The 10,819-nt window shown below is 38.3% G+C and overlaps 1 protein-coding gene across 3 annotated transcripts; it reads left to right on the forward strand.

Annotated features, from left to right (window-relative positions):
* Positions 1–1,227: 1,227 nt before the first annotated feature.
* Positions 1,228–10,618, forward strand: me3 (malic enzyme 3, NADP(+)-dependent, mitochondrial). 3 transcript variants are annotated; one of them, XM_060876140.1, is made up of 17 exons: positions 1,228–1,548; positions 1,640–1,710; positions 2,024–2,083; positions 4,044–4,276; positions 5,460–5,593; positions 5,883–6,032; positions 6,136–6,211; positions 6,299–6,460; positions 6,621–6,724; positions 6,803–6,912; positions 7,016–7,113; positions 7,268–7,381; positions 7,575–7,680; positions 7,862–8,004; positions 8,149–8,322; positions 8,402–8,500; positions 9,640–10,618. In XM_060876140.1, exons 1-17 carry the CDS (start codon positions 1,376–1,378, stop codon positions 9,799–9,801), a joined length of 2,169 nt encoding a protein of 722 aa, XP_060732123.1. In that variant the 5' UTR covers positions 1,228–1,375; the 3' UTR covers positions 9,802–10,618. The 3 variants fall into 3 exon arrangements, with proteins under 3 accessions (XP_060732123.1, XP_060732124.1, XP_060732125.1); XM_060876141.1 differs by lacking the exons at positions 1,228–1,548; positions 1,640–1,710; positions 2,024–2,083 and adding an exon at positions 3,417–3,590; XM_060876142.1 differs by lacking the exons at positions 1,228–1,548; positions 1,640–1,710; positions 2,024–2,083 and adding an exon at positions 3,422–3,494.
* Positions 10,619–10,819: the final 201 nt, after the last annotated feature.

Below are 10,819 nucleotides of genomic sequence, written 5' to 3' on the forward strand. Positions count from 1 at the left end.
GGTTTTACAACATTTTACGCACATTCCTGAAATATTGAGTGGCTATTAAAAAGGATTTCATTTTGTTGATGAATAGAATGTAATATGTTGTCTCTTTTTCTCTCAGACTGGCTGACTGTGCTGCTGATCATTCTTGGGGCATTGCTTCTGATCATACTTTTCGGTATCTGCTGCTGTCAGTGCTGCCCTCAGAATTGCTGCTGCTATGTTCGCTGTCCATGCTGTCCAGAAACATGCTGCTGCCCAGAGAAAGGTAAAGAATGTAAACAAGCCATACACAAACTTAACATAAGTAACTTCGGAATTGTTTGGAGCAAAGTGTCACAAAATTGGACTTTTAGAAGTTGTTTGTTGCATATATTCAAGAATGTAGATTGTAAATTGACAAATTCTCTCTCTTGCTCTTTTGTAGTGGTGATGCAACACAGGATGATGCGTGAGGCCCAGAAAGCCATGGCACCCTGGCTCCATGGCCAACCTATTTATGCCCCAATTGGGTCTAATGGATCATCTCAGGCAAACCCTCTGCTCTACTCAGGTGTGCAGCACAACTTGTCATGCATTTATGACATACTGAAGTGATTTATTAAATCTCCTTTTTCTACCATGCTTACACTTATTAAAATTATTATATGCACAAATTCCTCAAATCTGTCATTAACAGGTTCCTTCTCAGAACATTCTTCTAAACACAACATACCAATGGCACCAATGGTCGTTCCCCCCCAGCAATCTGGCCCACCTATGGTATTTCCGCATGGTGTCCAAGCCAATGGGAGTGTACATGGTAGTAACCATAGCAACAGTCAGATGCTAGACTTCCTGGAGCGTCAGGTGCGAGGGATGGATGTGGGAGCCCCATATCCATCTCAGTATGTACCAACCCATCTTCAAACCCTGCCTCCTCAGCAAGTAGCCCTTCAGCCTCAACCTTTGCAGAATGTACAGCCCATGCAGCCATTAACACAAGCTGTACCTTTCTCCCCTGGTCCTCCTAGTATGCTTTCAGCTTTGAATGAATTTGGTGTGCATGGGGTAGAGCGCAGGGTTATCCAGTTGCCCCCTATCGTGGGTCGGGCACCGAGCCTGACTTCTCGCAGAGGCCCAAGAGAGAATCGCCGGGTACCCCGAAACTCCAGTCAGTCAAGTGGCAGCTCAAACCGCACAGGTCATAACCGTGACAATTCCAGGTATCCTGGGTCTTCACGGCGTGGAATCCTACGCAGCACCAGCGATGAGTCTGACTGGAATGACAGGCGGTTGGGCCGAGGGTCACGAGAACACAGGGGAGACAATGGCACACAGAGGTCTGGCCCACGTGTTCGCAGCAAAGCTGAGCTAATAAAGGAACTGCAATGGGCAGACCCTCAACGAGATGAGAGCTACTCTCCTACACCTCAGGATGGCTATAGGAGCTCAGAGGAGGAGGAGGATGGTTACAGAGGCGTATCAAGATCACGAGACCGAGCTTGGCCTGAGAAACCACCTAGTTACTCTTCCATTGAAATCAAACCAGGTCAAAGCAAGAGGACTAGTGAACACAACTCGGTGAGATTGGGTGAATGTGAATGTTTTTTCTTTACCCCAGTTTGTGTCATTGCCCAATCAACATATCATTCTTCCTTTCTCTGTGTCTTAGGACAAGAGCTCTCGCAGTGCTGTCAGCGTTGTTATCTGAAGCCTCTTCCTGCTCTCTACTGTATTTCCACAGTGAGTGTTATTGTGACAGGTTCTGTAATATAGAGTGTTGAAGTATCATTCTGAAGATCATTCTGAAATCCTATACAAATAAACATGACTAGGCCAGTTATACTGGAATAGTAGAATGTCATTTTTTTTTTTTTTAATTTTATGATTCTATGTTTTTATGATTCTATTTGTGCTCTGTATTTCCAAATTTTTTACACTTCACTGTGCACTAAAGCTTTTTTTTTGTTGTTTTAATAATTGTAATTTTACTCTTTGATTTCATTACACAATTTCTATGTCTGTATTATTTGAATACAATTTTGTTGTTATGCAGCTGGGTTTGTCTCACTCTTGGTGCTGTTACACACAATTACTTTTGGAATTACTTTACTCCGTGAGTAGCCTTGCAAATCTACATGCTCTAAATCCTTATCCTCACAGAAACCTAGCCTAGTTCATTTTAACATTTTTTTTAAACCTTCAGTTAACTGTAAATACATTTTTATATTTGTAAATGCATTTTTATTACGTTATTGTGCTTAAAAAAAGAAATCTAAGCATGTTGGAATTTATAAAGAAGTGTTGGTTCCTGTGAGATTTGAGGTTTGTGTTGCATATGAAGGAAGTGCGTGCATGCGTGTGTGTGTGCAGCTTTTGGAAGACCTCACTGTCTTCCCAGAAGTTTTGAGATTGAATCATTTGGAATGTGTCGAATCAAAATGACGTTGGAAGTGATTTAGGGCTGCACTAGCTAAATATTAACAAAAATCAAGAATAATAACCGGTAATTTAACCTTGATTATTTGATGCTACAAGAGCTAAAATGTGAATTAATTGAGAGATTAATAACAAACAACTATAGTTTATATCTTTTTTGTTTACAGCTGAAAAGATAATCAGATAAGAGGCATTGGAAGTTTAAGTTTAATTTTAAGATTTTACTTCTTTGGAAGAAAACTATGAATTATAACTTGATCTGAACTCTGCATGGATAATTTACAATAGTTATTTTGTGTACACTAATTGTACAAAACTTGTGTACTTATTTTGTTTCATACAAAAAAAAATTCTGGATTTTATTTTTGTCTTGGAAAATATTTTTTTCTCAATTGTCTGTAATTGCATATACATAAATAAATAAATAAATAATTTTCAAGTGACTAATTGGCTGCACAGTTATCTGGTGTTTTACATAGAGGCCAAGGTGGGGTTTTTCTTCCAGCTTCCTAAATGTCAGTAGGTGGATTGTTGTGAAAATCTTTATTTGCCCCCAGGTCTGAATGTGTCTGAATATGTAATTATCAGTGTTAAACAATTGTCCCATTGACAGGACATGGACATATCCCTGCCTCAGGTCCAGTGTTTCGGTTCGAGGCTCCAGATTCGTATAAATCGAAGATAAAAGAATAAATAATTGGAAATTATGTGCAATTGTTTTTTTTTTTTTTTTTAGTCTTACAAGAAATCATAAAGACGATTGTCCATCTTATGGTCTGGCAAAAAGAACTTTCTAAAAATAAAATATCATGCATATATGTTCATGATGTGGCTTGAACAAAATAATGTATGTGGGTTTTTTCTTTTCCATACAGGCGCATACAAATAACATGCTATGTACCACACGTCCTACTTGTACGTGTTTTAGTTTATATCCAATATTCTATTTGGACATAAAACCTGTCCGACCTGCGTCGCCCGCGCTGATTGGTTAGCTGTAAGGGAGAGAGGGCGGGGCCAGCTATCAGAGTGTAAGGAAGTGAACGCGTCAATGTCAAACAAGCTTCAATCGCCAGTTTAAGCAGCCGGTAAATAAAAGCAAACGGGAGGTAACTTGTATCGAAAATCATATGCGGTTTTAAGCTGTTACACAGAATTGAAGGCGCGGCTATTGGCTTTCTCAGGTATTTTCGACTGTTATATTTCTGAGTAGATGTGTTTCTAATCAATGCTAGCAGATATAACAGAATAGCATAACAACAATCTTGCAGGGCGTCTAACATTTAAGTCAATGCGCCTTTTGTGTAGCGTCTCAACATATCATACAATAGTGCTGCAACTACAAATGATGAGTTTATATAGAGGCTTTTTATGAAACCAAGGTCGCTTTAAAAGCCAACGTATACGGAGTGTTATTGTTTCGGCAACGCCCGTTTATCTGTATTTTGTAAATGTATTGAGGCTTCATCTTTTAATCTCATCTAAATGTTTTCATGCACTTCAATGGGGCTGAAGCAAAGACTTCTGCCCCTTATGTGGTGCACTACGCATGCACCCTTAGGCACAAGGCTTTTGTCTGACGATTACAGTATGTACGACCAAATGTCGACAGCATTCTTTCCACGTTCTTTCTTTAGGAAACATGAACGCTTTCTCTGGAAAGAGTGTGCTATCTTTGTGCAGACAGACAACCAGGTCCGTCCGTGTGTTGGCCAACAGCACTCCTTCAGATCTTCCTTTGGGTCATGGGCTCACTAGGCCATTACTAGGTCTACAAAGAGTGTGTCACTCGGCCTCAAACTCCAAACCTAGCAGCATCAGGACCAAAAAACGGGGTTATGACATCACAAGGAACCCCCACCTTAATAAGGTAATATGCAAATTATGAATTTTACTGTGCTGTAATGTTTCTGTGACAAAAAATGCTTCTGTTCTATTCTATTCTAATGAGTTACAGGTCAGAGAAGGATGCAAACCGTATTGTTTGTGTTGAGGCAAAGAAAGGTGCATATGCTCCGATCAGTTATACCGTAAAGAATGAGAAAAGGTTTCTAAGGAACGTGTGATAGATAAGGTGCAATCTATGTACTTCAAAGTATCAAACAATGATAAGCTATTAGGATTGTTTACAGAAGGGAAAGTAGAGCATAGACCAGCCAAAACCAAACTCATTAATGATATGAAACGTAATAACTTTCGCATTTGTATTTATATACGTAACCTGGATTCTTATAATCTGCTGTTCAGTGTTGGGGGGCATACATAATACATTAATGTGTAGTCATTTGGCAAATGCCCTTTTTCTGAACCACATAGTACTAATTAAAACGGTTACTCCTAAAAGAGCAACAATATAAATTTCAAAGTAAATAGAGAATCTGTGAGGAATTATAATCTGAAAGAACAGAGAGACTAATGCAGGTCTTTACTAATGTTAGTGTAGTCTAGATACTGTATTAAATAACAAGTACAAACTCAAAGCCATATTTACATGCTCAAAGAAAAATAAAAAGATATATTGTCCTAGATTTTCTTTGAAGTATGTCTTTAGACCTTATTTGCAAGATTATGTTTAGGTCCCATAAATACACACGCCAAAGAACCATGAATTCATGAGGAGGATTTACTCACTCCAGTATGGAGAAGTGGGACTTATGCTGCAGGAAATGACTCAGGGACTTTCATGAGTGTGACATTAACTAATGATATAAAATGCTTTCTTTTGTTCTGTCTATTTTGCTTATGAAGCAGGAAGCTTGATATTTAGAGAGTGAAAAAAGATTTAAAAACAAGGACAGTCATATCCACTAGTTCAGGGAGAGAGAGGGAGAGCGCATGTGAGAGCATGTGAGTGAGAGAGTGGGTGGGCCAGTGAGACAGAATTTCCATTGGTCAGAAAAAAATAGATTCAATATGTGGTATGTGTTTCCTTGCTGATGGAAGCTTGCCCAGACTTAGAGACCGACTCAAAAGCAGTAAAGCAGGTACTGGGATGACTGTAACAGCAACATTTTGCAGTTGTGATTCATTGGGCTGTGGTTTTGAGCTTACAGGGCATGGCATTTACTCTGGAGGAGAGGCTCCAGCTGGGTATCCATGGCCTTCTGCCTCCATGCTTTCTCTCCCAAGATGTCCAGGTGCTCCGTGTCATGAGGAGCTATGAGACACGTACCAACCCCCTTGACAAGTAATGTTTGTGAAACCCTATGATTTTAAATTAATTTAAAAGCATCTAAACATCTCTTACACCGTGTACAAAACTGAGTAAGAACTACAGTGTGATTAGAGGAGTTCCTGGTTTGTGTTTCCTTCACACTGCAGGAACTATGAATATAACTGGAACATTCTTTCTTTTATGTATATATTTTCAAAAATGGTGGTTTAAGAGACATATTTGTTGTAAAGCCATTGTTTGGCTATTTAGGTTTGTTTACTGTATACAAAGGAAGTGTTTGTTTTCTTTTCTTTTCCTGCAGATACATTTTGCTGATGACCCTACAGGACCGGAATGAAAAGCTCTTTTATCGTCTGTTGACCTCAGACATTGAGGAGTTTATGCCTATAGTTTACACTCCCACTGTAGGACTGGCCTGCCAACAATATGGCTTGGCATTCAGGAGACCACGGTTAGACACATGACAAACATTATTCTGTGTACACTGACATACTTTTTTAAGAACAGTGTTATTTGAGATGTTTATTAATTGTGGTTCTTTCTGTGTCTTCCAGAGGACTTTTTATAACCATTCATGACAAGGGCCACATAGCTACCATGTTGAATTCATGGCCGGAGGAGAACATCAAGGTGTTAACAGAGAAAGTCAATGAGTAAAGGTATGATCGGGCATTTTCAGTTATTTTATTTGTGGTGTGTGTGTCTGTGTGTTATTAGGCCATTGTTGTAACTGATGGTGAAAGGATCCTGGGGCTTGGGGACCTAGGTAGCTATGGAATGGGTATTCCAGTGGGCAAGCTGGCTCTTTACACAGCCTGTGGTGGAGTGCATCCTCAACAGTGCCTACCTGTGCTCCTGGATGTGGGTACTGACAATGAGGTAAACAGTGCATTTATTCAGCTTTAGCTTTACTGTCACTGTACTGGTTCAGCATACCAATTTCAAACACATCCCCAAATCTTTATTTAAGATAAGTCACAGAATAGAGAACACACTAGAATGCATCTGATTAAATGAATAATTTCTATATTCTGGACAGACTCTTTTAAATGATCCCTTGTACATTGGACTGAAGCACAAACGGGTGCGAGGAAAAGAATATGATGACCTTATTGATGAGTTCATGCAGGCAGTCACAGACAAGTGAGTATCAAGCCTATCAGAGTGTCAGTTCTGAATTCTGATAGCTTAGATAATGATTAACACTTTTCTGTGTTGTAGGTATGGGATGAACTGTCTGATTCAGTTTGAAGATTTTGCCAACAGCAATGCTTTCCGCATTCTTAACAAGTACCGCAATCGTTACTGCACCTTCAATGATGACATCCAAGGTAGGTCCAAATGTCAGATTTAAACAACATAACTTTTCAGAAATCAGTGTGTCAATAAATCACTGAAGAAAATATAACTATAAATATAATATAACCCTTTCAGGAACAGCATCGGTGGCTGTTGCTGGGATTCTTTCTGCTCTGAAGATCACCAAAAACAAACTGTCTGATCACACTTTTGTGTTTCAAGGAGCAGGAGAGGTAATCATATAGACTAAATGTGCAGTTGTGTTTTTAGAGATAAACACATGTAATTTTGGCCTCTGAAGCAAACCACCTTAATTTTCTGAACCACCTACAGTATGTAAGAAGGAGCAGAATCTATTTGAATTGTTATTGTTATTCATGGGGTCAGGCTGCTTTGGGCATTGCTCATCTGCTCACCATGGCGATGGCGAAGGAGGGAGTGTCCTATGCTGATGCTGTCAAAAGGATCTGGATGGTGGACTCTAAAGGACTAATCGTAAAGGTAGCAATTAGTTTCAAACCCTCTAAATAGCCTTCCATTATCATTTTGCTAAGATATGGCTGCCTTCCTACACCATGCCTGGAAATAGATCTTTATGAAGTAGTCGAATTTAATTACATGATTTAAATTATTTCTAGGGAATGTCCTTATATGCCCTGTATGTTATGCACTTTTTTATGCTTATGCCTTTCAGGGCAGAAGTCACCTGAACCATGAGAAGGAGGAGTTTGCCCATGAGCATCCTCATGTAAAGACCCTGGAGGAGGTGGTGAAGACCATTAAGCCTACAGCTATTATTGGTAATAATGCAGTGTACTGTACAGTACTGCATTCAGACATCTAAACATGATTGGTTAATGTTGAGTGATGTCTTTTTACATTAACATAATTCACAGTTAAGTGTGGATTGAATCAGTAAATACTTTAGTATTTGTATACTTCGGTATAAATAAATGAACATATTTAATTTTCTTTGTGTAGGTGTTGCTGCCATTGCTGGAGCTTTCAATGAGAATATTATAAAGGACATGGCATCCTTCAATGAAAGGCCCATCATATTTGCTCTCAGCAATCCCACCAGTAAAGCAGAGTGCACTGCAGAGCAGTGTTACACCCTCACAGAGGTAGCAAAGACCTGCCGGTCTTTGAATTTAATGATAAAGTGCACATTGATTATACAGTGCTTTATGGCTGGATTATGATAGCCTTCTCCTTGTAACATTGTACTTCCTGATATACAGTAAAACCTGTAAACTGACTGTTGTCAGGGTCGTGGGATCTTTGCCAGCGGTAGCCCTTTCACGAAGGTGACTCTTGCAGATGGACGCAGTTTCTACCCAGGCCAGGGTAACAACGCTTATGTGTTCCCTGGTGTTGCATTGGGTGTTATTGCCTGTGGGGTGCGTCATATATCCGATGACATTTTCCTCACCACAGCAGAGGTAAATATGAATTTTAAAAATAAAATGATCAGACATATTACATGGTGAAGACTGAATACATTTTTGATTTGTGATTCAGGCGATAGCTGAAATGGTTACAGAGGAGCATCTGGCAGAAGGCAGATTATACCCCCCTCTCAGCACAATCAGAGAAGTGTCCTTCAAGATAGCCGTGAAGGTTGGTTAAAGGAATTCATCTTGCAACTTTCATAACAGTTAAACAACATAATTTTTAAAGTGGATATAACAAGTCTGTTAAAAGTGCAACAGATAAAAGTTTTAACCCATGTTAAAAGTGCAAGTTATGATGATATAAGAAAATTAAAGCAGCATTTTCTCCACCCTTAACATGATATAGTAGCAAAGAGATTTACTGTAAGGGAAGCATTTTAGGAGAAAAAGAAAAAAAATCATAATATCTTTGCTTACCCCTTAACTAATACTTTGCTGAAGCACATTTTGCTTGTAATATAGTATTCAGTCTCATGATTTGGTGATTTTATTACAGTCTTACAGTCTTGCAAAAATGCTTTAGCTGTATCAAATTGTACAGCTATCCCCTGTGCATAGCCCTATTTAAATCATTCCACAGGTTTTTGATAGGACTTAGATGTGGTCTCTGACTGGGCCAATTCAAATATTGAACATCATCTTCTAAAGTCATATTTTTTTCACTATTTTTAGATATAGATAATTACGCCTCATGGACCATAACTTTGTTTTAACCAATGTATCTTATATAGGGGTATGATCTATTACCCAAGGTTTTACTGCACCATGAGTGCTTTGGACCATTGGCACAGAGGTCTAAAGTTTGCTTTTTTATCCTAACTGTGTTAATACCGAGAGAGCATATAACTGTGCAGTTGAGGGCCTTGCTCATTAAGCCAACAGTGGCTGATTGATAATGTTGTGATTTGAACTTAAGACTCAGGAATAAGTGGCCCAGTGCCCTAACCAGTAAAAGTCCAAGAGAACATAATTGACCCTGCTTTTTGGGTAGAAAGAATGCCCTTTTCCATCTCCTTGCTTAATCTAGTTGCAGACGTCTGCTACGGTTCTGCACTGTTATATTTGCGTACAGAGGAATTAAATCACATTCTTTAATTTCCTTGATCAATAAAGTGTTATCTTATCTCAAGCATGTTGCTTATGCAACATTTTTGAAAAAAATGCACTGGTTTTACATCTTAGAGGCAGCAACATGTTAGCCTTTTCTCTCCTTTTCTATAGTTGTCTATATCTACAACAAGTAGACTGAACTAATTAACATTTATTTCCCCTTATTGTCTCATTCTTAATGTTCTTTTCTTTCAGATTGTGGATTATGCTTATAAACATGATATTGCTTCATTGTATCCTGAGCCCAAGGATAAAGAAGCCTTTGTGTTGTCTCATGTTTACAACTCTGATTATGACTCCTTTACGATGGACTCTTACACATGGCCAAATGATGCTATGATGGTTCAGGATGTGTAGTTTCTCTGGCTAATAGCTTTTCTCTCAGAACTCTCAGAGGGAGCCAAATATCAGAACCATGCCTCAGCTCATTTAACTTGCTTTTTATATTCATTATCATTTATATATTTTTTGTTCTCTATATCTAGACCCTATATCTATATCTAGATCTATCTTTGGGTAGAAATTAATGGCAGCATAGTCTCCAAACAAGAGCACGGTAATATTATAAAATGAATTTAATTTAATATTAAATTCAAACATAATTTTATGCTGCTCCATGATTTGAGCCCCGAATCATAAGTTTGTCTCTGCACCCTATTTGTCTATTTGTATACGAGCTCTCTCTTTTAAGCACTCCTTTTATTGTTATGATTTTCCTACAGCATTATCTCCTTTTAAGTTACTACTATCTATTTAGGGGTGTCATATTTGTGTACAGCTACTTCCAACAGGAAAAAATAAATACCTGTAATGAGTTGAAGATTTCCATCAAGAAAAATGTCCATCAACCTTCACTCATACTTTGGCTCTGTTCTCTTTTTTGCGGTTATTGTCAAATCCACTGTCTGTTCTGTCATATGGATTTTGCCAAAGGATGGCTTGTATCAGATGTATGTAATTACAGTAGCACTGAATTATTTGTTAAACCTTTATGTACGCCATAAGTTCTTAGTGGAAAGATAAGAAATTTGTAGAACCGTGCTGAATGCAAGGATTGTTGCTATTATCTGTTAATGAACATTCTATGCTTATTAGTAGTACACTACAAATGGATTCTATTTTCAGATATTCAAGGAAGGATAAAGAACTGTTTTCAATAAATAATAAAATCACACCTTGTGTTGTAGTACTTGAAGAGCAGCTGGAGTCTATGATTAATTTAGTCTATTATCATTAGTTTATAATCATAGTAATAAATAATAATTATTTCTTTCAGGATTAACAGACACTAGTACAGTGCTCTGCAATAACTAGGCATTACCGCATTATCATACAGCACAGGAACAGTTTTTTGTAACAATGTGTCTGGCCTGCA

This window comes from Tachysurus vachellii, chromosome 8 (assembly GCF_030014155.1).
Source record: "Tachysurus vachellii isolate PV-2020 chromosome 8, HZAU_Pvac_v1, whole genome shotgun sequence".
NCBI lineage: Eukaryota > Metazoa > Chordata > Actinopteri > Siluriformes > Bagridae > Tachysurus > Tachysurus vachellii.

Coding starts and splice junctions, on each gene's coding strand:
- me3 (XM_060876140.1), top strand. CDS start 1,376: ATGAGAGCTACTCTCCTACACCTCAGGATGGCTATAGGAGCTCAGAGG. Junction 2,084..4,043: donor TTTTGGAATTACTTTACTCC/GTGAGTAGCCTT, acceptor TTCTTTCTTTAG/GAAACATGAACGCTTTCTCT. Junction 7,114..7,267: donor TGTTTCAAGGAGCAGGAGAG/GTAATCATATAG, acceptor TCATGGGGTCAG/GCTGCTTTGGGCATTGCTCA.